This window comes from Ambystoma mexicanum, chromosome 6q, assembly GCF_040938575.1.
Source record: "Ambystoma mexicanum isolate Mex_15411 chromosome 6q, UKY_AmexF1_1, whole genome shotgun sequence".
In the NCBI taxonomy this organism is placed as follows: domain Eukaryota; kingdom Metazoa; phylum Chordata; class Amphibia; order Caudata; family Ambystomatidae; genus Ambystoma; species Ambystoma mexicanum.
The window spans coordinates 974043925-974070934 of NC_090937.1; the positions used below are offsets into that span (position 1 = coordinate 974043925).

General features: G+C 42.9%; 1 protein-coding gene across 1 annotated transcript in view; it reads right to left on the bottom strand.

The window, feature by feature from the left end:
• LOC138516394 (uncharacterized) overlaps positions 1-27010 on the bottom strand; it is a 746393-nt gene that overhangs the window by 80148 nt on the left and 639235 nt on the right. The window contains exons 27-28 of the mRNA XM_069631475.1: positions 6992-7161; positions 1028-1182 (exon numbers count right to left, since the gene is read on the bottom strand). Coding sequence (XP_069487576.1) covers positions 1028-1182; positions 6992-7161 — 325 coding nt within the window. The remainder of the gene's footprint in view (positions 1-1027; positions 1183-6991; positions 7162-27010) is intronic.

The following is a 27010-nucleotide window of genomic DNA, read 5'->3' on the forward strand; positions in this document are numbered from 1 at the left end:
TGAAAACCTAGCTATTCAACTCACAATGATTTGCATAAAACAGGCGCTGTGAGCAGTATCACTGGGGACCGGAGATAATCCAATGACAGTACGGATTCTGGAACCAACAATAAAACAAACACACCGTACCAACCACTAACCATCCCCACTCCTTGCTCCTCTACCGCATACCCCTCACACGATCTAACGGGCTAGTCTCATCACACAAACACACAACCCACACATCCACCATAACAGCTAACTGCCACAAGCAAACATCCCAGTCACTGGACGCTGCCCTTCCGGACACAATAACCGCCGTGCACACAATTCAAACTCACTTAGAAAGCCAACTTGCACAGATGCCAGTTTCTCCTTGTTCTACAATCGCCAACAGAAAAGCACAACCTGTATCCTAATCCCTCTACCCTCACTAACCAATGCAACCCACTTTCTTACAGAACCACATGAGCGCCTGTAGACCCTGCTCATAGTAACAGTGTATGGTATAAGTCAACTTAACATAACATACAATTAAACTCTTTTCATAATGAGGTTATCAACGAGCAAGGCACTCACCACCAAACTTTGGTAGCATTCTTACAAGGTGAAACCAAGGACAAACTCTAATAAGTTAAGGACACTTATTTCCTTGGCAATAAGGAATGGTGATAAGCTGCTCAGGTTTGTAACAGATCATTGGTGTATGAGCTCAGTGGTGCCCACATTACCACTCAGAGTCACAGAGTCCATTCAAATGCTTACATTGCCTCTGGGCGATTTTAGCATGTGCCTGCCACCTGTGCTCTTCTCCTTTTCACTCACTCACTGTGGGGCTATCTAGGCTCAACTCAAGTGCCTCATGCCATCTACACAGAAGCCGGCCTTGCACCTCTCGTTTCCATCCTGGCAGGATGGATTTTGAAAGGGTTTCTCTTTTTAATGTTCTTTTTACATATTGCAGTCTTGGGACAGGGAGCAACCTACCTGCCAACGCTGGGGGAAACGTAACCTTTGCCCCCAGCCAGCTCCCCCACCTATGCCTTACCTTCTCATTGCCACTGAGCAAGTACTGATCAATGGCATTGGACTTCTCAATGACGATCTGCTGCAGCTTCTCCGTCTCCCGTCTCACTTCCCTGTCCAGGCGCCGCTTCTTCCCCGTCTTGGTTTCATTACGTCTTTCCCAAGGAGTCAGAAGTGCTGAAAATGACAGGAGCTCGTTAGCTCATTACTACAAAACCTACGAACTGCAACCACCAACAACATTTTGATCAGTGAAGTCAAATGTAACTGTTGGGTAAAAGGCGGACTGAGACACACAAATGCCACAGTGATGCTTAACATCCAAAATTCAACCATCACTTTTAAACAGACAAATACAGATCATGAATTGTAAAGGTTTCAATGTGTCCTTGGTTCCTCCTGGGCGCAAAGGCCTATGTTTTATAGTAAACCGTGATACCAGTTTTCTCCCGGGCGTGCCTTTGTGGCTCCCTAACCGGAAAACAATAATGTACTCGTATAGAAAAAGGGAAAGATACAAGTGAATGAGCAGCATTTGGAATTAAAGTTCATCACAGCTCATTCCATTATGGCTCCTCGGGTGCCCCTTCAAGCAGGGCTTTAAGTGGGCCGGGGCCTGCCGGGGCCGGGCCCCGGCAGTCTCCAAAAAGTGGGACTGAGCCGGGGCCCTGCCGGGGCCCCCGTCCCACCACACGCAACATTGGCGGGATGCCGCCGCGACGGGATATGCGCCTGCCATGAAGTCAGGCGATCTGACAGAAGTGGCAGCCAGCCACAGCAATGCTGTGCCTGGCTGCCACTTCTGTAAATCATAGTAACTGCCTCTGGTGACCTCTCGCGCGAGGGGTCACCAGAGGCAGTTACTGTCCCTTTGTTTCCCCAGGTCGCCGAGGCGTCTTTAACCCTCGGCGGACCTGGGGATTCCTTGATATTTTTCGAGGTTTATGAAAGATGGCTTGAAAAGTACACAATTCAAGCCATCTTTTATAAAGCTTTGACGACGGACAATTTTGTCCGTAGTCAAAGCTTTATAAAAGATGGCTTGAATTGTGTACTTTCAAAGCCATCTTTTATAAAACCGAAATGTTTTTTTAAAAAAATGGCCTGAAAAGTAGGCAAACCGTAAGGTATGCACACACACATATATATGCATGTTATATACCTGTGTGCGTACCTTACTATGGTTTGTGTTCTTTGCAAGCCATCTTTTCTAAACATAGAAATACATATTTCTATGTTTAGAAAAGATGGCTTGCAAAGTACACAAACCATAGTAAGGTACGCACACAGATATATAACATGCATATATATGTGTGTGCATACCTTACGACTTGTGTACGTTTTAGGCCACGCCCCCCACAAGCCACGCCCCCAAATGAGGGCCCCCCCTCGATTTCTTACCCCACTTAAAGCAGTAATCAGAGTTGATGCCTACCATTCATGTGTCTGCAAAAATGGACCCCTCCAGTAGAGGCTTAAGCACATTGCTCCCCCTCCCCCGGAACCTGAGAGCCATGGATGGGCAGCACCCAATTATCCTGTCAAATTCATGCTGGTGGCCGCAGCTGGGCTCCAGCCAACCACAAGAGGGGGAATGACCTCCAATCAGACGAAAGGCTCATGCACAATCAAGTCTATACTAGGGCAGAGCAAACATACAAATACAAATAATCTGTAATCTTATGCATGAATGCCATACATATTTTTAAAAAATTAGCCAGGCAGCTGCATGATTAATACCCTGATATAATACAAACTGAACTGATGGGTGTTGTTACGTCCCAAACTGAACATTAAGAGTTAAAAAATGCTTACATTATTTCAGTACTGATACCGATAAGCTTTAGTACTCGTGTTTGGGCTAGTAGGTGGTGTGTAAGGGCCATCTATAAGATGAACTATTGTATTGTATTACAGGTAGGAGGGAGATGACATCTGAGGAGGGACACACATCTCGTGGGTGTTGTTTGGCTATTTACCGACCCATTGCCTGCCAATGGCCATAATAATCCCTATAGCCATTCCCACCCACTACCTGCCCCTTCCCGCCCTAAACACATCCTCGTGGGATCTCTTTGAGCTCTCTCTATCAAGCATTACCATCACATTTTAGCCTGGCAGTGTTTTTTTCTAAGCAGCCTACTGAGAGGTAATGGCTTAATTGCAGCTGTAAGTGGCTACTGGTCTAAAACTATTTTCTTAACCAAGTGTGTTTTCAGCCACTTCATTTAGATCTCTTCCATGTACTGAAATCCTGTTAAAAACCAGCTATGACAAAGCCAGCAGTTTTGGCTTGAGGCATGAAACAAGCATGTGCAAGGTACTGACATGGTATGCCCAGGTAATCCCTCAATTTTCCAGATGTTGTGATCTTATGTCTAAGGAGTACTTTATATCAGTGCCTAGCAAATGCTTATCCCATAACTACACACAAGCCCAAACAGTTGGCTCTGCCAGTTCTTATTTTATCAAGCTCTGTGGATTTAAAGACAGAATGCACACATTGAAATTCAAACCTACAACCTTCTAATGATTACACATGTTTTTGCAGCTAGTGCATTAACCCACTGAGCAGACATTTTGTAGACTGGTAGTAAAAAGCAGCTGAAGTTCAGTGAAATTGCAAACATTTTGTACCCAATGGTGTTGCTTGATACATATGTGTGAGAGAGAGCGGGATAAGAAGTATCCTGACATTAAGTTGTGCACCCAAAGTTTCATCACAGCCCCTATTGTCTTTGAAAAGATTCAAAATGGTTGGTTTCAAATTCTTCAATTTTCTAAAAGTGATATAGGAGGACCTATACATATGTGGGTGTTTGACTGGTACACTTAAGGGGGTCATTACAAGTTTGACAGTAGTCAAACAGAATTACTGTTGGGTGGATAGCTCAGGGGCAACACACGCAACACAGTTTAAATACCCGGGTCTGCGCTCAGAAACCTCTGGGTATTAAGCACGTTATAAATAACCAGTTATAATTAATAATCATATGTGGTAAGCAGTCATGCACACCCTACTGTGGGCTCCCATTGAGGACATGCAGTAATATTGCATGGGTAATATGTCCTGGGGTAATGGAATTTTCCTCTACACCAAAACAGCAGAGAAAGGAGAGTTAAAGCATTGAAACTGGTGTAAAGGTGCGTCCAGGATCACACAATTAGTCAGAATAATACTCAATGTTGGAGGACTCAGGTGCATGTCAAAACCCAGCTCCAGCTTCATTCAAAGAACGAATCCAAGCCAGGACAAGCCAGGACAGCAATTTCATTCTCATAGCTTGCACGTTTTTAGCATTTGCAAGCATGTTTTGTGGCAAATCTACTTAATTAATGAAGTCACATTAAACTGTCAGTTTACAAAACCTACAGTGAATGTTAATGGCTCAAACTATATATAGACTGTATACGGGTCAGTCACTCCTTTAGTGGATACTTATCTGATGGCTCCGCCTGGACCCATCCTACTACAGCTAATATTTCTAATACATCATTTGTAGGGACAGTTAATTGGTCGACATTATCTATTATATACGTTGTGGCAAGGGGGCTTGTTATTGGTTGGCCTCTACTTTACCAACCTTGGAAACCTTTGACAAGGCGTTAAGATATGAGCGAGATATAAGTGGGGGTAGAGACTTCCATTATCTGCCATATTTTCAATTTAAGAATATTCCTAATCATCCCTGAACTTGGCCGCCTGGTGTCTGTGTGCATGCTGAGGGAGTTATGCACATGGCCTATCTGTGCTTGGCTCATAATGAATAGCCAGTATTTTCTACATCTGGATCACGTGTTAGGATACCATATTTGAGAGTGGGTTTCCTTCTATTTATTTAGGTTTTAGCTAATGCTAACATGCATGTTGTGCTCTTTGTGGTCACTGAGGACACTATTCAGTTACTTTCTATAAAGTCTTTTAGCTTGCTGATCTCATGCACCTGGACCTCAATGGTTGTTTGTGCTCTTATTAAAATTGATTAACTGGGGAGTTTACCGCTCCTTGCCCTGGGAACTGTTATCCTGTGCCTTGGTTCAGTTCATCCATTACTCCCTTAGTTGTTTCTGACCTTGGCTGTAGCTGTGAGCTACTGTCTGAGCCCTGTACGAGTTTCGAGGCTACATGTGTTTTTGTAAATTCAGCATCGTGGGTTCTGGGGACTTGTTAATTCTGAAACCTGCTGCGGCCTCTGAGTTTAGGAAAATGCCTGTGCCTTAGTTCATTCTTCGCCATGGTATGCCCTGCATCTCTTTCATGTTATTGCTCATGGGGGCTACATCTATACGTGTGCATGTCCTTTGCGTCTATGTGCAGATGTCCTTCATGTCTATGTGTGAGTATTATTTGTGTCTATGTGCTCTTCGTGTATATGTGTACTTGTGTCTGCTACATGTAGTTTGTGTGTATGTGTATAGTCATCTAGTTATTCTTTACCTAAGTATATAGGAACAACTATCTATCACCCTACTGGTGACACAATCAATTCTATTCGTAATGACAACTTCATGGTCTTCGTTTGTTTCGTCTTTTACCCATAGACACTTGGGGTGGTAGGGCTGTCTCAGCTGGTATTGTTTCTCACCTAGACGATAATGGCGAGGGGCAGGACCAGGAAGCGGTACTTTCATACTCATCTGATTAGGGGCCATAGGAGTTATCTGCATATTCATCTGCCCCATTACACTTGGAAAAGGCTGGAGCGGTAAAACATCCACGGTTTCTAAATGCTGCAGGCGCATGTTGGATAAAAACGTAATTTGACAGCAAGGAGCTGTTAAACTATTCTGTAAGCGGCTCCCCGCCGCCAAATTTTCATCATTTGCACAAGCGTGTACGCTGCCTTCTGACTTTCACATTTGCACTGTGCAGTGCAAAGTGAGTAAACGCTACCTGGCAGGCTGGCATGCCAGGCAGCGTTTACTTTTGTTTGTGAGTGAAGCTGACAAGCGACACTCACAAATAAAATGGAAACTGGCCTGACATTCACGCACATCGGGGAGGGTTGAATTTCACCTTGGAAAACTGCTTACCATGCGTGCATGTTAAGCAGTGTTCCCAATGGTCAGGGAGGATTTAATTGTCATTGTACATGCTCCCTACCATGCATGTACAATGGATCGCTATGGGGTCTGCCTGCTTTATGCTGGTGTATAAAGCCGCAGGACCCAATAGAGAACTCCAGCATTTGCGCGGGGATGAAAATCCATGCTAGCACAGATGGCGAAGCATTTGTATGGTGGAGAGGAAGGGAGCGGCGGGAATGCAAGTTGCGTTCGGCCCCTACTTTCTGCCATACAAATATTTGAAAATGAGCTGTGGAGTGATTGCAAGCCATTAAAACCTTGCTCAAGGTTTTTACGCTGTGCAATCACGCTATTGCCCAATGGAAAATAAGCACCCTGCATGTTTTAACACTACCATTACAGTCTTAAGGACCCCCTAGGGATTTAAAAGAGGCCAGTTATTTTTCCTACGTACATGAAATAAATTCAAGCGACCACCTTTGGCTTAGAGGAACTTTGTTCTTTAGACGTTAAACAGAGCTGGCAGCTTTAGGTCTAATGTTATAGCGGAAAGACAATCAAAACATTAATATTTTGAAATATATAATATATTTCCCTTTTTGGCTATTAAAGACATGACAAACATGCATAAAAATGCAGATATGTGACTGTTATTTCAGGAAAAATTGCAATTAGCAAATAAATCACAGTTAAACCAATCTAAAACTGTATTTTATGTCTTCATTGGAATTGATTCTGAAAAGAACATTTTACATTTTTGTTTTCGAGTATGTGTTTGTGATGACCAATAATAGTCAACATAATGGAAATAAATCATATATTAAACAATATTTCAAATGAAGTGGTGGGGCATCTTAATTTGTAGGCGATGCAATTTCAGGGTGGTCTCCTAAATAGATCCCCAAAAACATCTTTTTACAGCAGCCCACCCATAAGTTACCCCAAAGCCCTTCTGCACCTGCAGTTTCTTTTCCTTGCCTTCTTCTTGGCATAGCCTCTGAGGATGAGGTATCATTTGGTGCAGAATGATCAGGCAGAAGGTTGAGCAAGGAGGGCTTCTCCTTGTAATCTGGTCTTATTCGATGTTTGATAAATCCAGTATCAAGGCTCCAGATGACAAAATGGTCTCTGAAAAAGAAATCCAACATATAATCTTTCTGCCAACCTTTTCCAAAAAATGATTCATTCCTACAAAATGCATATTTTCCTCCAATCATAAAGCATGGTAGAAGAGTGCTTTTCATTAGCATACGTTTGTCGCTTAATGAGCACACGCTTTTTGGGGCTTGTGTGGCAGTCTATACAAGCTTTGGTCAACCACTAAATAACTCACTCTTTCCCCCATCCACAATTTACATTAAGCATAGATGAACCAAAACAAGGCACAGCTAGAACACCAGTATTTGCCATTTGTTCATGATCCGAAATGTATTTAACAGTTGTACATTTTTCTCCCAAAGCATTACTCTTATATACATTCTCTTTCGTCAATCACGATTTCAATAAATGGTGTACATCTTCAAAAACAAACATGTGCCTGCACTCAAACTGGATTGTACAACCTATTCATCTTTCATTCCATTTGATGTTTTATAATTCAGTCTAATATGGATCTGAGTGTAGAATGAGAAGATTCCAGGAACTGGTGTAAATATTACTATCCTTGATTTATGTATTCTATTTTGGGTGGTAAAGTCAAGAAAACAACTTCCCACAAGCCAAGGTGGTATTGGCATTCCATGGCATTTCAAGGTCTCACTAGAAGGGAGCTTAAGCTGTTGCTAGAGAAAGCTTTACCTCTCTTCCAGTTTCCGGACTATACATAGCAGACAAACCCTTATGCCAATCAGCTGTTCAGTAATGAAGAAAGAGAATGGTGAAGTGTCAATCATTTTGCGGAAGCTTTTGTAACTGTTCAAATGGGTGAACAACTGTCTCTTGCATATGTTGGATGTTAAAGCTTCTTCTGTTTCCATGCTGCATGGCACGTTGAGGTTTTTTCTGCTTTTATGTTGCATTACAGCGTAATTCAAGAATATGAAAACGAGGCTCGAAATCCATGAAATGCAGCTGCTTTGTGATGCAGAAAGCGCCTTTCTTTGGTCTATATCGTCTTAATTAAAGCCATATCTTCACAAGTGCCATCTTGCGATGGCAGGTCATGCCTGTCAATGTTGTTGTTGGTTGTAGGTGTCAGTGCAGTGATAATGTTTCTATTCAGTGTGATTTTCTTGTGCGCAATAACTCTGAGCTGCAGCATGTAATTATACATTCTAATCAATGAATCACTACATTATATTGTAGGAGAGTATTATCACTGTGTGTGTTTTAACATTGAGCTGTGTAACATGTATTGAGACTATACATAATCGGAAAAGGATCTGTGCATTGTATCATGGGAGAACCTTTCCACTTAATGCTTAATTTTACAAGATAGTGTGATTCAACTGATGGCATGCAGGCTCGATGCAGCCTTTCAAATCATGATTAATGGCCCGCCAAATGACTTGACTGTGTCCCGCTTCTGTCTGTTTAATCTCTAAATTGAAGAGAGAAAACAAAGCAAGGCAGGCATTAAAACATGTTGACAAAACAAGAGCGGTAATAGCTGGAAGGTTTAGAATTAAACTTAACCTCTGGCGTGGCATTGCTCTGGGCAACTGTTGAGATCATTGTTCTTTGCCTGCCAAACCATTACCGAATGGGGAAAGGTCATATGCAAAGCAGGCTTGGCCCCAACCCCAAAAGGGCAGTCCAGCCTGAACTGCTTGGTCACATCCCTTCTGCACGAGACCACAAGCATCCCCAGACATGTTTTGTGTCCCATTGGTCGTCATCAGTGAGGCACACACCGTAGACATTAGCTTATACATTCCATAAGGGGGAAAGTAAAAGAAAACTACTGGGAGATAGAGACACCCTTATCAGTTTATTCTGGTGATTTCTGGGAAGGAGTATATTGTGAACTCGTGTGTTTCATTGGGATGAAAGAAACTCAATTAGCACTGGGAGATTTCAAGATTCATTACACTCAAGCCCTGTGATCATGCATATTGTGAGTTCTTGTTTTCTATGTGGAGGAAAAAAGCAATCTGCACTTGGAGGTGAAGGGATTAAATGCTGTGTAACTTTGTGATCTTTAGTGAACAGTATATTCTGAGTGCATGTGTAGGAATCATGGGTAAAAAACGCAATCAGCGTAGCAATCAGTACTGGCGTTGGAGGCATTATTACAGTGCAGCCTTGTGATCTTAGTCAAACAATATATCCAGAACTCTTGGGTTGCACCCATGGAGGAAGAAGGAAGCAATGCAAATTGGGAAGTGCATGTATTATTGCAGAGCCACTTTGTGATCTTGGGCAAAGAGTATCCTCTGAGCTCTTATGCTCCATTCTGAAACATGAAACACATACATTGTACGGTTGCCTGTTTTCCTTCGTGGAGATTCCTGCACAGCCTCATCAATCATTCTTCGTAACCCAGTCTGAAAATGGGGCCCATCTTCTCCTACAATCCCCTGGGACCTGAGATAGGTGTTGCCTGACAGCATGCTTCAATGTCAGGGGATTTAACACTGGGCAGAAATGTCCCATAGATATGATACGATATGATATGGCATTTATAACACACCTATACAGAAGTGTTTCAAGGCTCGACGAGGCAAGGGAGAGGGAACAAAGGGGAGACAGACAACGATCCTACTAGGCCAGGTGTCATTCAGATCGCGCAAGTGCATGGGAAGGGGGAAAGGGAAAAGTGCGAGGGGGGAAGGGAGAGGGCAAAGTGCATTACATAGGATGTAGAATAAATAAAAACGGCCAGCTGCTGGCAATTACATGGAATGTGCAGACATATGTGCTGGTAGGGGACTGTAGGGATACAGAAAACAGTCCCCAGGTGCAGGGGTTGCCTGGGAGGCAGTGCAGGTGTGCAGCTGGCGGGGCCTGGGCCCGAGATCAGAAAGGGTGGCCAGGTAACCAGTGCAGTTTCAGCCAGGAATTCAGCAGGGGAGAGAAAGCAGAAGCAAAGAGGAAGGTTTTGAGGTGCTTCCGGAACCGGAGATGGTTCTCCTGAAATTTCCAGGAGGCAGGAAGGCTGTTCCAGAGGGAGGCCCCTGCCGAAGGGAATGATCTACTACCAACTCGTTGCTTGGAGAAGTGACTGACCCTGAGGGAGTTGGAGGCGGATGAGCGAAGAGCTTGAGACGGAAGATATTTAGGATGAGAGAGTTCAAGGTATTGCGGCCCCAGAAGGCCTTGTGGACAATGCAGAGGGTTTTGAACTTAATCCTCACAGCCACTGGGAGCCAGTGCAGAGATTTCAGTCCTGGAGAGATACGATGCTTGGACTTGAGGCCAAGGAAAATTCTTGCAGTCCTGTTTTGAATAAGTTGTAGAGGGCAGAGAGTAGAGGCAGGTAGATTTAGATAGAGGCTCTTACAATAGTCCAGCCTAGAGAGAACCAGGACTCTGGAGACAGTGAGCTTCTGGGGGAAGGAGAGGAAAGGAATAATACCTCTGAGGAGGTGCAGCTGGTAGTGTGACTTCTTAGAGGGTCAGAGATGAGAGGAGAGAAGGAGAGTGTGGAGTCAAAGATGACCCCAAGGTTTTTAGCCTCACAAGTGGGAGCAGGAAGAGGGCCAAGAGAGGCCAGCCAGAGAGTGACTGGAAAAGAGGCAGTGGGTGTGCCGATGAGTAGAATCTCAGTCTTACTGGCATTTAGGCAGAGGTCATTGGTGGCACAACACTCCTGGAAAGCAGAAGGACAGTCAGAGATGAGGGAAGGAGAGGAGGAGGCAGAGGGTAGCCTGAAAATGAGCTGGATTATCATTCGCATAGCACTGAAAATTGGGGCAGAGAGCGGCGATGCGGTGGGCAAGGAGTGCCAGGTATTGGTTGAATAGCCAGGGAGAGAGGTTAGATCCCTGGGGGACACCACAGATAGAGAAACAAATATCAGAGAGGAAGGACCCAAGTTGGACCTGGGAGGGTCGATTGGAGAGGAAAGAAGTCAGCCATGCCAGAGCCTGACCAATGATACCCAGGTTATCACGGAGACGGTTGAGCAGGATGGCATGGTTGACAGTATCGAAGGCAGAAGAGAGATCAAGCAAGATGAGGATGCACAGGGTGTTAGAGTCAAGGTTGGAGAGCAGGTCTTCACGGATGTTCAGGAGAGCAGTTTCTGTGCTTCTGGCATCTCTGAAGCCAGACTGATAGTCATGAAGACAACCAACAGATTCAATGTGGAGATTAAGCTGGGAGATGGCCAGTTTCTCCAGGAGCTTGCCCAGGAAAGGAGTGATGGAGATTGGGCGATAGTTAGCCGGGCAGGAGGGGTCGGCAGAGGGTTTCTTAAGAAGAGGGTGCACAAGTGAGTGCTTCAGGGGGATGGAAAGACTCCAGTGGCAAAGGAGTGATTGCAGAAATCAGCCAGGACAGGAGCCAGGGAGTCGATGTGGTCCTTAATAGTTTTGGAGGAACAGGGGTGAACCTGTTTCAACGAGACTTTCATAGATCGGACTTGTCTAGAAACCTCGTCTGCAGAGAAAAGGTGAAAGGCAGAGAAGGAGAGGGGGGTAGTTGCAGAAGGGCCAGAGGAAGAGCAGGGAATAGCACGGGGAGGCGATAGGAGGAGAGTGAGGACAGGATGTCCTGAGTTTTTTAAATGAAGTGAGAAGCCAGTGCTGTGCAGAGGGCCTGGGAGGGGATAGGAGAGGTAGAGACTGCGGCAGGATTGGCCAGTTCCTTGCAGATTTTAAAGAGTTCAGCTGAGTTGTTAGATGCCACATAGATGCAGGCTTGGATATGAGCTCTCTTCTTGGTGAGGACGGAGAGCCGGTATTGCCTTTGCAGCAGGCCAGTTTGTCAGAGGATGAACATGAAGCACACCATTTCCTCTAGGCCTCCCTGCACTTGCATTTTAGGGTGACGAGGTCTGAGTCATACCAGGAGTTACACTTGGCTTCGGGCTTCAGGCGGATTCTCATGACAGGGGCAAGGATATCAAGAGTATCGGATATAGAAGAGTGGAGCGTGGAGAGGGCTGTGTCATAGCATCCCATATGCATAACTGTGACCTTTCTGCCTTTTGCATCTAGCTACGTGCCAGCAATACAGCCAGCAATACATTCTAGGATTGGGGTAATTTCAATAGCATTTATATGTGTATACGATAAGCTTGAACTATTCTTCTGTACCCTATATCAGGTAATGCTTTCCTTATGTTTATACGAAATATTACACATCTTTCTCACAAAATGTTACATTTTAACTGAAATGAAATACAATGTTTATAATTCAAAATAAAGGCTAGAAGGTGTAATTATGTTATTTTACTTTTTAAATGACACATTTCTAGGACAAAAGGGCAGTTGCGCTGCCAGGCTAACCATAAAAGGATTGCAAGGAACATTCTCCAGAAAAGCCCCCGGTCCACCCCCTGGGTAATTCTTTCCGGACCTTTTTCAAAATTGCTGGGCATTTGGGTGGAGGGATGAGGTGTGCATCACTTTTCCTAAAGCTGCGTTTGACATTTCCTGTTATGGTATTTCACATTCTTTTCTAAAGTACAACAAATTGATCTGTATGTTGCACTTTTCCTAAAAAATATCCAACCAGGGGTGGCCATGTTTATTCACACAATACTGTGCCTCGCCTGAACCGTTCCCCATTAAACCTTTAGCAGTCTATCATGGGTGTAAATATAGTATGATTTACAGGTAGAGCACAGTAGTGTTTAGTCGAAACAGCAGGGAATCATGGGTATGTAAATGAGTCCTGGCTAAAGCATGCTTGATAGGTCCCGTTGAGCGAAAAAAAAAAACTCAAATAAGGCTGAAGATCAAACAGGGAGCATGGCAATCTGACAAACCTCAAGTAGTGGTAGTATTGGAAATGTTCTTCAAGGGCAAATCTACACGAGCCTATATGCAATCATCAGCAAACTATTCTATGTAATGTTTCAAATGTGCAACATTTGGCTTTCCAGTTTTGCACTAAAACCCCCATCAGTTCTAACCAGCACATCCTAACCAGCATATCCAATGGTGAGGGACCAAGGAGGCATAGTTCAGAACATCTTGAGAGCTTCAGGTTGTGTGATAGATGAAGCATAAGATACATTTACATACACTGCTTTTTCACCTTTGTATCTTTCATACATTCACTTGTTTGCATGTTCATGCAATTCTTGGAAAAGCTGAAAAACATCAGGTGGGCGTCAGTGTTATGAGTGTCAAATGGAACCACATTGTGGTGTCTGATAGGGTCCCCCAAATGCCCCCTGGTGTCAGCCCACTCTATTTTCTAAAACCGTTGCATCCAGAGAACATGTCAGTGTCTTTTTACTAACCTTTCTTCATTGTATGGTTGGTTTGATTATATGTTAATCAATATATAAGACTAAGCTGCAAAACAACTAGTTTTATCGGTAAATACAGGATAGTATTGTTTTCTTTTACAACATGAACTTTTGAAGATTGTAACATGTCAAACTACATACCAAGTGTTGCCCTTTAAAGCAGGTTGTGTAGAATTAAAATTAGGTCCAAATAACAGATTATGTAATGCTTCTTAGCTTTTTTAAGCATTTTGGAGAGCAGCCAAATTGGAATTTTACTGAATGCAGGTGTGCACAGAGCACCCACCATATTTATGCCTTCTCTATTGTCACTATTATAACATTTACAAAGAGTGCAGCATTTGCTGCATTCCTTTTTATGCAGTGTGCCGTGGCAGCATGCAATGAGGAGTCTGGTATAGTGATTGCTATAAACTCATTTCTTTAATGAACAAGCCTACCTATCACAAACTAGAGGTGGTTTCCCTACCTCAAACAAACAATAACTCGGGCAGTCAGGAAGTCTGTGTAGTCCACATCAAAAGTTCACAGTTATAGTGCAAACTCCTATTCTATCCCTACCACTTAAACACAAATCCTAATCTAAGAAAAATAGTTCTTACTTAAAACCTAGGAGAATGCCTCCCTTCTCCTGGGTATGGGTCTCTCAAGGTACAGCATTCTCAAGCTCAGGAAATGTTCCAAGTTCACAAACAATGGAGATGTTCCCAAGTCCACCACAGAGTTTCAGAATAACTCCCTTCTCCAGGTGTGGCCCCCAGTTCTTGTAAACCTTTTCCAGGCTAGCTTATCTTCATTTTCTTTAACAAATGTTGCAGTTTTCTCCAAGTGTTTCTTCCGCCCTCTACTTTCTCTACCTTCTTTAAGTTGCCCAACAGGAACCAGGTAGAGGCTTGTCATTTGTGTTTTGCTCTTTCGAAAAACCAGTGTCTCTAGCACAGATTTGGAACAAAGGATTCTCTACCTCTTCCTTTCAAAAAAAGACATGTGTCCTGTTGGTTTCCAAGGGACACTAACTCTTGGTGGGATCTGGTGTTGATGAAAAGAAGACAACCTCTCGTGTACTGTCGTGTGTTGCAAAAGGTATCTTCTGGGTCACAGGCACATGCCCATGAGGCTGGCAGTTTCTGGGCTGTATACCAGGAGGATACTGTTTTCGGCAAGCATGCTCTGAAGACCCCTGGATGCGGGAGCTGATCCTCTCGGGACGACCTCTGCATCTTTTATCTTTGGAGGCAAATGCTTTAGTGGCAGCCCAGGCTTCAAAGTAAGACACTTTTGTATGTGATTTGACTTTCATTTACATATCCCGCTGCTCCCTCTGGGACTTTCTTCCATTCCCACTACCTGTTCTGGGTGGGGAACATTTCACTGGTTCTTCCTGGGGCTGTTCTGTGATGTTTGTTTCTTCCTTCTTCTTTTGTTGGGACTTTGCTTCACAGCCCTTGGCTATAGCCAAGTTGGGCATTCGTTGCAGACCTGACCACCCTGCCCTTCCAGGTAGCATATTGCTTGCACTTCTGGCTGTATCCCATGTAATCGATCCGCGGTCAGCCAGTGCTGGAGGATTAAATGTCGTCCACCTACTACAGGTCCCGCCACCAACCCACTTTCGCTTAGTTTTAATTATGCTGGCCACTATCTAGATGCTCTTTGTGCGTCCCATGCTCAATATTTTCCACTTCACCCGACCTTTTCTCAATAGCTTCACCTTTGTATCGCCCTGTCTCTCTCTCCCGGGCTGTACCATTTTTGCCTTTCCTCGGTCTCTCGCTCGCCCTCCAATTTCCATCATTTTTTTCTTCTACTACTATGACTACTACTATGACTACTACTACTAATACTACTACTACTACTAATACTACTGTAGAAATCCTGCTTACATCGCAAACGTGCTTGTGTGTTCAGACCAAGAACACCCTTCATGTAGGTCTCCTTCTCTGGACCCTCTTGTCCTCTCGTTCAATCTCCTTCAAGTGTGCCAGCTGCCAAGATGCAGTCCAGGCTTCCCACTGTTCATCTCTGCTACACTGGAGAGCTGCCTCACTGCAGTCTCCCGAAGGCCAGTTCCAACCTTGCAGGCTTCACGACGGCGTCCTCGCTCGCCGGGTTTTTCTTCCGGATTCAAAACAGAACTAAGTCCCTCTTTGCTGTTTGGCTTAAATAGCGGGGACTGCCCCAGCGTAACGTCAGTTCGATTGACAACAGCTGGTTGAGTGTTATGGATTTCTAAGCTCTGACCTGGTGGGCAGAAGTTTAGGAGGCCCTCCCTAGTTTAGTGGAACAGGGGAAACTTCTAGACAAACCAGACTAATCTGCTGTAGTTTGGCGCGGTGAGAGTGATTTGAAGCCCACAATGAACACACACAGTAAAACTCCACAGATTACCCTTAGACAGATGTATACCAAAAACACATTTATTATGGGCCTTTATAACAAAAACATGAATAAACCAGGTATCAAGACAACAATGATCACACACGCTTATTCACTATGTAACATACATTAATACGATTAGCCTAAAGCTGATGATGGGTGAAAGAAATAACCACAACCTACAACAGAAAGGGGTTAGTTGAACACATATATCAGCAAATATATCAGTTTAGGCAGTCCATCATCAACAATCCCTAATTTATGTAGTCCAGCCCTACGAAGTGAGGAGCCTAGCGCTCAAAGTACAGTTGTGTATTACTATGAATGAATGAGCAATTCTCACAGTATTTCGTACGAAAAGGTCGGAATCAAATGTATAAACATCGTTTCACTTAGTCCAAGAATTCATCAATTCACTTTCCACTTCATAATTCTAAAAGTCTCTTTCTTTAGTAATTTGTGAATTATCAATTAAACATTCTATAAAGTGCCTATTAGGAATATTTTCTGTAACTATGTAAATATCATATCTATATTGCACTGTTTATTTGTGCTGGTACAACTGTCATATTTTCCCTTACCTTCCACCTTGGATTCCAACTCATCCTTGGTGTGTTATACTTTAAAACTGTTGTAACAGCACCTCTCCCAACCCCCAGTTTTTCCAATCAGTTTCACCAACTAATATCCTGCCTTTATTGAAAGCATTGCATCCCACTTGCCAACTTAAGAACGTGCATTTAGCAAATGCTGCACTGTATCATGCAGAATCCACTATCATTATCAACTTGATAAATGTACCTCTTAATGAAAGAACTGTTCCCTACTCTATGAAACAATCGGTTGTAACACTGATCTTCAAAAAGCCATCACTGGAACCTACCGTTCTCAACCAATTCCATTCTCTTGTTGTCTAATCTCTTTTTGAGTGAAGCAGAGTTGTCCCATTGGGGCTTACGCACCAGTCTCATATCCAACTCCTGTTCTGTATCTATATTGCAAAATTTCATTTTAACATCTCCTAGTATGTTGTGCACTATTGGCTTCTCCAACAGCTTGTGTGTTTGATAGAATTCTCTCTTCGGATATAAAATGTGCAATTTACCTGGGTTCCCTATTCCCTTCCTTGTTTAGCTGCACATTCAAATCATTGTTATCTCACAAAGAGCTGTGTACTGATATTGTAGGATTTAGAGAGATAAAGGCATCAGTGACAATTTTCTAAAACTAATGTTAGAAAATATGGAGACCTAACGGATATGGGGAGGGTGGGGGCTCAGCAGTATATAATCCAAAGGCAGTGATAATCCATGAAAATATTTAAATTCAAATCTTCTAACACAGAAATACAAGTGGAGCCAGGGGAAGGAAAAGGAAGCGACAACTGGGGCAGAAGGGATAGTGCCAAATTACATTTTGGGGAATGCATTATATTGTGTCTGCATCCACTAACTTATCTTTTCAGGAAATATCTAATAGCGTGCTATTCTGCTTCTCCTGATCTCCATGACTTCCAAGGTAAGCACCATGCTGCTACCTTGGTTCACCTCGAAATGGAGTTCTATGGCAGTGACAGGAAAATTCAATTGAATTGAATCACAGAACACAAAGCTGAGGCTGAGACCCCATCTTCCAACCCCAGAAGCCACCAGGATCATGGCCTCTTGCAATAATGTACCTGAGAGTACGGCTCTACATATCACTTTTTATTATCAGCCGAATCGGCCATATTGGCCATAGATCTCAACGCTGATCAAAATATATCTTTGCTGCTAGTGTACATAGACTTTCATTTCACTAATATGTGGCTGCAGCATTGAAGGCCTACCTGTTGTACCCTTCATAAGCCCTTGATAAACCATGTGACCAGGGATCAAACCTGGTGCAAGTCTAATCAACAGGGCAAATGCCTCATCATCCCGATGACGCCAAAATCCAGTTGGTACCAGGATTCTATCCACTCCACCCTTGCTACTTTTATTGGGTTCAGTATATTGTACATTGTACATCTGTTGTATTTATTTAGAAAATATGTACAGGTTGGGGCCAAAATAACAAACTAGTAAGGCCTACGTTAAACTAAAAGATGTATAGTGTTTCCGGACAGCTTAACAAAAGAAAGTGTCTCGCGATTGATGGAATTTGTGTGTCGGATGTGCCCGTTCATTTGCATTTCCTTACTGCTGCCTTATGGTGCGGCTTGATGCCTTGATGCCTGAACGTATTGGATGCCTGGACACATTGACACCTGAATGCCAAGAGGAGCGTTACTCGGAGGATCACTGGTGCACGATTGCACGAGTGTCGGACCTTTGCCTTTTACGGAAGTCCAGAGGATAGCAGAGGAGAGTGGCGGAGCAGGGAATGCAGTGAGGACACCCTGCTGGCAGCAAGCAGTGAGCAGGAGTGCCCGGAGCGGCACAGTGTTTGCTTCCAACAGGGGAGTAATATTGTGGGGAGCAGTAATTTTTGCCTTTTGGGAGCAAAAAAAGCTGAAAATACGCTAACACGCTGTGAGGCAGCTGTCAGTTTTGGGGGCTAACAGCAGAGCTTGCAGAAGACTCATATATTTTGCACATAGGCTCCTTTGCCTAAGCCGCAGTCTAGCTGCTAACACAGGTGTACTGTTTGAGTCATCATTACACACTTGTTTGCTCTGTTTCCACGCGGGCAAAAATGTTAATACAAAAGAAGTGTGTTGAGCATTCTGTAGGGTGTATTGAAGAACTGAACCAGGCCTTCTAGTCATCATGTGTCTTGTCCTGGTAGAGTCCAAAGCCATGGTTCTACTAGATTGGGCTTATCTAATGTATCCTGAACCGAGGGGTTCACCCCCAATCGCAGCTGCAGCCACAGCCGCTGCCCAAACCAAGCAGCAAGTGCATTCTGCACTCTGCAGTGGAACGGATCAGTCAGCAGGTGAAAACTGTGTGGGAAGGGGCCCTGGGTACAAGCTCATCATTTTGAAAATGGTGTGGACTATAACGAAGTCCCACAAACGGAGCAAGTAATATCTGTGATTGAAATACTGTGCTAGAAAGGTAATAGTCAGAGTGAACTACCATCTGTTTGGGGCTAACCGCTTGTGCAAACCGGCTGCTGAGTCTACAAAGTTCAAGTGTAGGAAACCTGCCATAAAGGAAACTAAAACGCTTTAATCCAAGAAGTGCAGAGCAGATGCCCATAGATGAATTTATGGAAAACAATCTTTTAGCGCACAAAGGTGAGGACTTGGGAAAGATCACAGCGTTATTTTTCCTCTGCACCGCATATAACTTTTAGTGAGTCCGTAAAGGTGGGTCATCACATTGCTAATGCATCAATGATATGTTCAGTCACGGATTATGGAGATGGAATCGAAATATCTGGCCTGGTGCTACAGGACACTGAAAGACAAGCGAGTATGTCGTTTAAAAACATATGCATCAGTTTGGAAGACAGGATAACGCCCCGGAAGGGCCTCATCGTCACTAAACGCCGAATTAAGTGAGTCCCTGAGAATGTTTGATTCCCCGGATAGAGTGAGTTGGAAGTGAGTCACGTACAGAGTAATATTGAGGCTCAGCTGACCAGCAACGGGGTCAGGGATGAGTCTGGGGCACTGATAACTGCCCACCCTCGTCAGTGTTCTGTAAATTGATGGATACGGAAGACGTCATAAGAAGTGGAGACAGCCCACTAGTGGCACTACATTTGGTTCTGCAATCCTTCATACGCATATATGACACTGTAGTGGGGGACGTTAGAGCGAATTCCGGGTTCTCAAAGAGCTAAAAGATCTTTTATTGAAAGGAGATTTTTGTAGTCCACATGAAAAAAGAAGATCGGTGGACTTAAGTAAGACTCTCACCAGTGTACACATGGAAACACAAACCAATGCAGTGAACAGCAAGACTATTGCACAGGTGTTGGTGAGTGATGGGGGAGGGACGTTGGAGTGTGCTCCTCGGGCTAAGGATGGGGTGAGAATGAAAAAGTCCAAGAATTGTAAAGGTGTGAGGCAAAGCAGACTTGGGGATCACTAAGCAATGACTAACCAAAACATAATTGTAATAGAAGATTCCCAGATCCCATCACCATCAGAGGTGGACCGTAAAAAGGCCAACGTTAACAAATCTAATGTGGACGGTAACATAAGCCAAGAGGTCCCAGTGAAAGTAGCAGTGGGTAACAGAAAGCAGTTAACATAAAAGAAGAAAGGGAAAAGGGTGGGGAGTGGAGCTAAAAGGAAAGTAGGTGGGGCAAGTCTGATCATTGATAGGGAAGTGTTGGCTCTTACCTGTGAGGGTAGAGGGGAGCCTAGTAACATGCCTGTGATTGAATGTGTTTGTGCATGTAAGGCGGGATGCTGTGGTCCATCACACAAGTACCACCAATTTAATATCTTCTATTGAAAAAAGCGCATTTGAGGAAAGGTGAATATCAAGGGTGGGCAAGGAAACAGGGCAAATGTGGGATGCACAAATTGGGACAAATAGCCATACCTCAGCAACATTCTCACCCTTGATTTTTTAATCATAATTTGAAGAGGAGAGAGAAACTCCACTGTATCGAGTTAGAGTACTGCAGACTGCAGCTCTTCTCTACTATTAATGAGTTGAGTGCGGTTTTCTATTTGGATATTAAGTTTGTTCATTTATTTGATAAACGGAGGATGGGGAAGTGTGTAGTTCATGTTTATTCAAAGGTGATTGAGAAACTGATCTATGCTTATCAGGAGGAACTACTAATAAGGGGGTATGAATGCTACTATGCCAAGAAGAAGGATCTAGGGGGACATCATGTGGACAGCCGGGGGAGGGTTTGCAGAACAAAATGAATATAACGTATTCCATGACACAGGATGGATGGAGGCAGGTCCACCTGGACAAGGACCCAGGAAACTGGTTTTGGCTGGCATCTACACTTACCATTACTAAGTAGGGGAGACCTGGATAAATAAACGGAGGAGTGTAAAGTGCTGCATTGGAATTCCCGGGGGTGGAGCTGTTTTCAGAAAGTGGGTACGAGGGCTCTCTTTTTAATATATGACATTGGGCCTCATTATGATACTGTGGTAGCTGTGCTGGTATCATTTTTTTTCCGGCGCCCGCGAATGGGCAATTACCGGGTCATTACGTCCTTGCCGGACACAGTAATTGCCCATTCGCGGGTGCCGGAAAATATTCTTCCCCATTCCCATTTGAGCCCCCAATGGTGGCGGTGCATCCAACATGCTCTGCTCGCGGGTGCCGGTACGCCCGCCATGTCACACCTGGCGGGCGAAAAGGCACCCGCGAGCAGAACTCATAGTTTGCGGGTCCGGTAGTAACGGCACCGATAGCTTACTGGCCCTGTTACTACCGGACCGGCAAACTTATTATGAGGCCCATTGTCTTTGTACAGGAGACATGCCTAATGTCAAAGCCCATAATGGATGGGTTTAGTGTTATAACAAAAAATGCTAAGAAAGGCAACAAAGGGCATCCGTTTGGAGGGATATTGATGGCATTTAAAATTAAGCAAGTAAGGAGTAGCAGCTTATCTCAACAGCTCCTGGACCTATCCCTGAAGACATTAATAAGAAATTATTATGAATTCTAAGAAAAAGATAGAAGAGGCTGAAAACCCTGCTTCAAAGAAGCCCAAACAGATTGTGGAGATGGATGATACTCCAAGCATTCAAGATGTCTACAAAATACTTCTCCAGGTTCACCAGGATGTTTGTGATGTCAAGCTTACTCTGGCTGAGCTCAACTTAAAAACAGGTCAACTTGATGGCAGAGTGTCTGATTTGGAAAAATCATCTTTAACTATGAGCACTGAAATAGCTGGCAGCTTTCAGGCTTACAACAATTTGAAATCTGATTTGCAGAAAGAAAAGGAAATGCATTTGGAGATGGAAATGAGGATGAGGGCTAAAAACATCAGATTGGTTGGAGTAGATGACTCTGTTGGAAATGAAGCTTTGACTACCTTGATTATTCAAGTGTTTAAGGAGAGTTTCCACTGTGACTCAATTACAAAGGATGACATTGATAATGCCTTCAGAATTGGAAAGCTCATGGGGGTCAAGGCGAGACACATTCTTGTATCCTTTTTTAATCAAAGATCAAAGGAGTGCTTGATGAATGCAGCCAGACTGAAGGGGAAAGCTTCATTCAAAGGTAAACCTATTTTTATTTATTTTTATTTTTATTTTGACTTTCCCAAATAATTTCTACTCCTGAGGAAATCGTTTAAGAATGCAAAAGACCTGGCCAAACAACTTAACTTGTAGGCCTTCCTTAACAAAAGTAATGTTTTTACAATTGTAATGCCGGATGGTGAAAAGAGCACTTCAGACCCTGCACAAGCCATGAACTGGTTGGAAATATATAAGAGAGACCTTCCTATAACTTCTCCCCTCAGTTAGGATGTGTTTTTCATGTTCCCTTCTGCTCAGTTTGGATCATATATTTTTATTTACCACTTATTTATATTACATTTTGCCATTTATTCATACATTTATATGCATTAAAATGGCGCCGGTAAAATGGTCAGTTAACGCTTGCTATTTTCAAACAATTACAATGGAACCTCTTTGCGCTGTGTTGGGCTTCAGCAAACCTCTGAGCATTCCATCCAACTCCGACACAGTCTTCAGATAATGGATCCATTCCGTATTCTATTATTTTAATCCTGGGGCAGTGGACTTTATAACACGTTGATTTAAAGAACACGGAGTGGCTACGTGTTATTTTCTGCGTGTTCTCCGGCTGCTTCATTGTTTTCATTTTTCGGATGCCGCTTTAGAATAAAGGACCCTAGACGCACGACGCGTGGATCAGCTTACCACAACCCAGCTTCACTGAATTTCCGGGTGCCATTCCATCTTTACGATTCTGCAGGGCTGCATTGGATTTCGGCTGCTGGGGTCATGATCTCATGGGTCTCGCAGCTCCATAAAATGTCGGAATTGGATGACATCTGCGGTGAGTTTTTTCAGTTATGTGGCTCCGTACTTCAGTGCATTGTAGTTGCTGAATCTATCCTGCCTCTATCTCCTCTCAACCTGTGCTCATGGAGGTGATTGAACTGATACTTCATTTTGCCTGAACATACTTTTAATGGGAAACGAAATGTTTTACATCAACAATACCTCTTTGCCTGGGATTGAAAGCAACATATTATTACTGTGGAGCTCAAGGCTGTTTCCAGGATTTTTTTGCATACACGCGTGATGAACATGTCATTTCTACATGGTTGCTTGTCACGAGGAGTAATATCTGTCCTGAATGTTTTACGTTATGGCGGACAATATTTTCGCATTTTTTCTCCATTCTACTTTTGTTTTCTGCCACTGTTTTAATCTTGGAGCACTGTGGGACATGTTACAAACTCAGTTGTTTTTACAGTTTATCTCATGTTTATTTCTAATCAAGTACAGATTTACTGGGAATTTTGTGCAGCTTAGTTCCTGGGCTCACTAATTACAGTGGGTGTTATGTCCTTTGAATAGGTAGCGTGGTTATACTTGTTTTTAAATGATTCCTTAGGTTTATGTTTTATGTTTTTGGTAAGTTTCAGGATATAGTGTTACTGACAGGGGTATGTGGACTTTGGGGTCCATTAATAATGCTTTTTGTGTTTAGGTTTGATGTTTAGTTTGTTTTTCTGTTTTTTGAAGCAGGTTTTATCGTTAGTGATTTACAATGAAAAATTTAAAGTTATGGGGATAATATATGGGACTTGGGAGAGGTCCTAGAGATTGTTTTTTAATGTTTTCTTTAATATTTTTTAGGCTGAATAGACTTCACAGTCTGGACTGTTCTTTTTCTTGGTTGTTTATTTGTCTGTTTTTTACTTTATGTTTTTATTTTTTTGTTTTTTATTTTTCTGATAATAGTGCAATGATGGCTTTGAAGCCAAAAGGTGCAGTTAACGTTAAAGAAAGTGTTTACAATGTTGGATGATATGAAGGCGTATTATTGCTTTTTACAAGAAACACATATTTTAGCTGAGGAGATCCCAAAATTAGAGAAAGAATGGGTTGGAGCTGCTTTTGGGTCTTCTTTTACGGTGAGATCCAGAGGAGTAGCCATATTAATTCACAAAAATATACCTATTAAAATTTTGAGAGAATGTGCTGATAAAGAAGGGAGAATGATTGCTTTGTTGGTTGAAATTCAGGCGGCACTATTGACTCTTTACAATGTGTATGCACCCACAGTTGATGATGGTTCATTTTTTAGAATGGTTGCATAGACTCTTTTAGATTTGAATTCGCCTAATATCCTTCTTGGAGGAGATTTCAATACTATTGTTGATCCTCTGCTTGATAGAAGTCAGGTCGGACGGGTTTCTCGGAGTGATCTTCATCATAGAGCACTTATGTCGCTTTTAATGGAACACAACTTGAAAGACAACTGGCATCTTATGAACCCAGATAAACGCCAATATAGTTTTTTCTCAGGAGCTCATGGTGTGTATTCTAGACTGTATATGCTTTTGACTGGCGGGGCGGTGACTGAAAGCTTTATTTCTTGTAATATCAGTAATATACTGGTGAGTGATCACGCCCCTGTGACAATGCGTTTGAGGTTTAAATTTCAATGTTGCAGGTCCTTTTCATGGAAACTGAATACATCTATTTTAATGGATGATGATATTTTAGATTGGATTGTGTCGGAGGCAAACTTTTTCGTTGATGAGAATCGCTCATGTGAGGTCAATTTACTGAACAAGTGGGAAGCCTTTAAATGTTGCATGCATGGGATTTGCCTGGGACTGTCAAGTAGTAAAAAGAAAAGAGAAGAAAAAAGCAGGCTGGAACTTGACCTAAAAATTAGTGAGGTATCCAAGGATGTAATGCTTGATCCATCTAATTCTACTAAATTGACAATCTTGAGGAGAATTAAAAAAGAAATGGATGATATTTTGTCACTAAGGGCAGAACGTAGTTTGTTCTACTCTCGTTGTGCATACTTTGAAAAAGGAAAAAAGCGCGATAGATGGCTCGCATATAGGCTGAAAAAGAGAGTGCCTGAATCTGCTATTGCTTCTATTATCGACTTGGAAGGCAGAATTACATTTGATCCTAAAAAAATAAACTCAGTTTTTCGGGACTTTTACATGAAACTATACAGCACTGAGGCTGGCATCACAGGCAGGGGGAGGGATTTCCTTGGAAAAATTATGCTTCCTAAGATCCAGGATGATGAACGTGAACTTCTGGATGCTAATCTGATAATTGATAAGGTTAAAAATGGAATTTCAAAACTGAATGTTGGTAAATCCCCTGGTCCGGATGGGCTTCCTTGTGAATTTTATAGAATTCTTCCAGATTCGGCCCTGGAACTTTTGAGAGATATGTTTATTGCCAGTAAATCGGGTGAGGCATTGCCTAAAAGTACATGTCATGCGTCTATTTCAGTTTTTCTGAAAAAAGGGAAGGACCGCAATCATCCAGCAAATTACCGTCCCATCAGTCTTATAAATAATAAAATCTTGGCTAAGGTTCTGGTCTTATGACTAGAGAAGTTTATTCCTAAATTAATTGATGAAGAGCAATCTGGCTTTCTGAAAAATCGGCGCACGTCTAGTAATATTCTGAAATTGTTACTTAGCATGGAAAAGTCTGATGAGGTCAACTGTGATGCCGCTGTCCTTTCCCTTGACGCTGATAAAGCATTTGACAGGGTTAACTGGGACTTATTTGTCAACTCTAAGGGAGAAGAATCTTGGTGATGTCCTCATTTCATGGATTGCGCTTTTGTATACTAATCCGACGGTGGATGTTAAGACAAATGTTCACCACTTCTATTCATTTTAGTGATTGAACCGCCTGCTATTTGTCTAAAAAATGAACCGGGTTTGCATGGTATAAGCTGCTGGGGAGTTATGCAGAAGGCCTGGTTATGTGCGGATGATCTTTTGTTGGTGCTTCAGAATTTGGATGAATCTCTCCGCTGCCTGATGCGGATTTTATATGGTTACCATGATTCTTCGGGCAGCAAGATTAATTGTTTAAAGTCAAAGGTATTGCCTCTTTCGCCTCAATGTGATAAATCTCTAGTCACGGGATTGGGATTTCAATGGTGTGATACGCGCTTGCGCTAGCTGGGTGTTTGGCTGACTTCTCCTATTTCAAATATGGTCGATGTGAACATGTGTAAGATCATTAAAGATTCTAAAATGGATTTAGCAAGGTGGTTTCTTCTTAATCTGTCCCTGTGGGGTAAGGTTAACGCCCTTAAAATGAATTTGGCTCCCAAAAATAATTTCATAGCTAGTATGCTTCCCTTGAGAATTAATAATAGTTACTGGAAAGACTTAGACTGTCTCATTCAAGAATTTTTATGGGATAAGAAACCGCCGAGACTTAGTATTTGGAAATTGCAACTTCCAGTTCATCGGGGTGGATTGGGGGTTCCAATTTTAAGGCCTATCACTTGGCCTTTTCATCTCTTTCATTCATTCCTTTTTTGAGTGGGGCGTCGGACCGCTGGGCGGTGGCAGAATCGAATGACTTTGGTCCGCTTGGCCCGGAAGCTTTGTCAACTACTAATACTAAGGATTCTGGCAGTAGATCATAAGTGACGACTTTTTTTGCGCTCAGCTTGGAGTGAGTTGTTGGTGTTTTTGGGTGTAGATGCTTTTAAATGTCAGCAGGCCTCAATTTGGCTGAACCCTAAGATTTGAGACAATATTAAAACCATTTTCTGGCCTGATTGGTATCTTGCTGGCATTAAACAGATTTCCGATCTCAGTAAGGATGGCCGATGGATGACTGCGAATGAGATGAGAGTGAGATGGGACTTTGATAACCTATCGGATTCTGCTTATAGGCGTCTGAAGAAGTCTGTAGGTGATGTTGACTGGTCAGACACTCTGGGCCTGAACATCTTTCTTACTAATTCTAATGGAAAGGAGGGTGGTCTGGCGAGTAGAATTTACAAATTGATTGTGTCAAATTATCAGGGTAATGACAAACTACGGGAGGTTTGGAGCGAGAGGATTGGCTTTGAGATTGATTCTGAATGTTGTCAAAATATATGCAGAAATGTTTCCTTGTGCTCACTGAAGTTAGGTGAAAGATCTCGACAAATTAAGATTCTTAATCGTGTATTCTGGTGCCCGGAGACTTTACACAAAAAGGGTCTTACTATCATGCCTGCGCCGCTGGCGCACGCATTGGCAACCATCATGGACTAATTGTTATTCATTTACCTACAGAATACTCTTGGAACAGCCCCTATTCACATTTTGGTCCTTAAT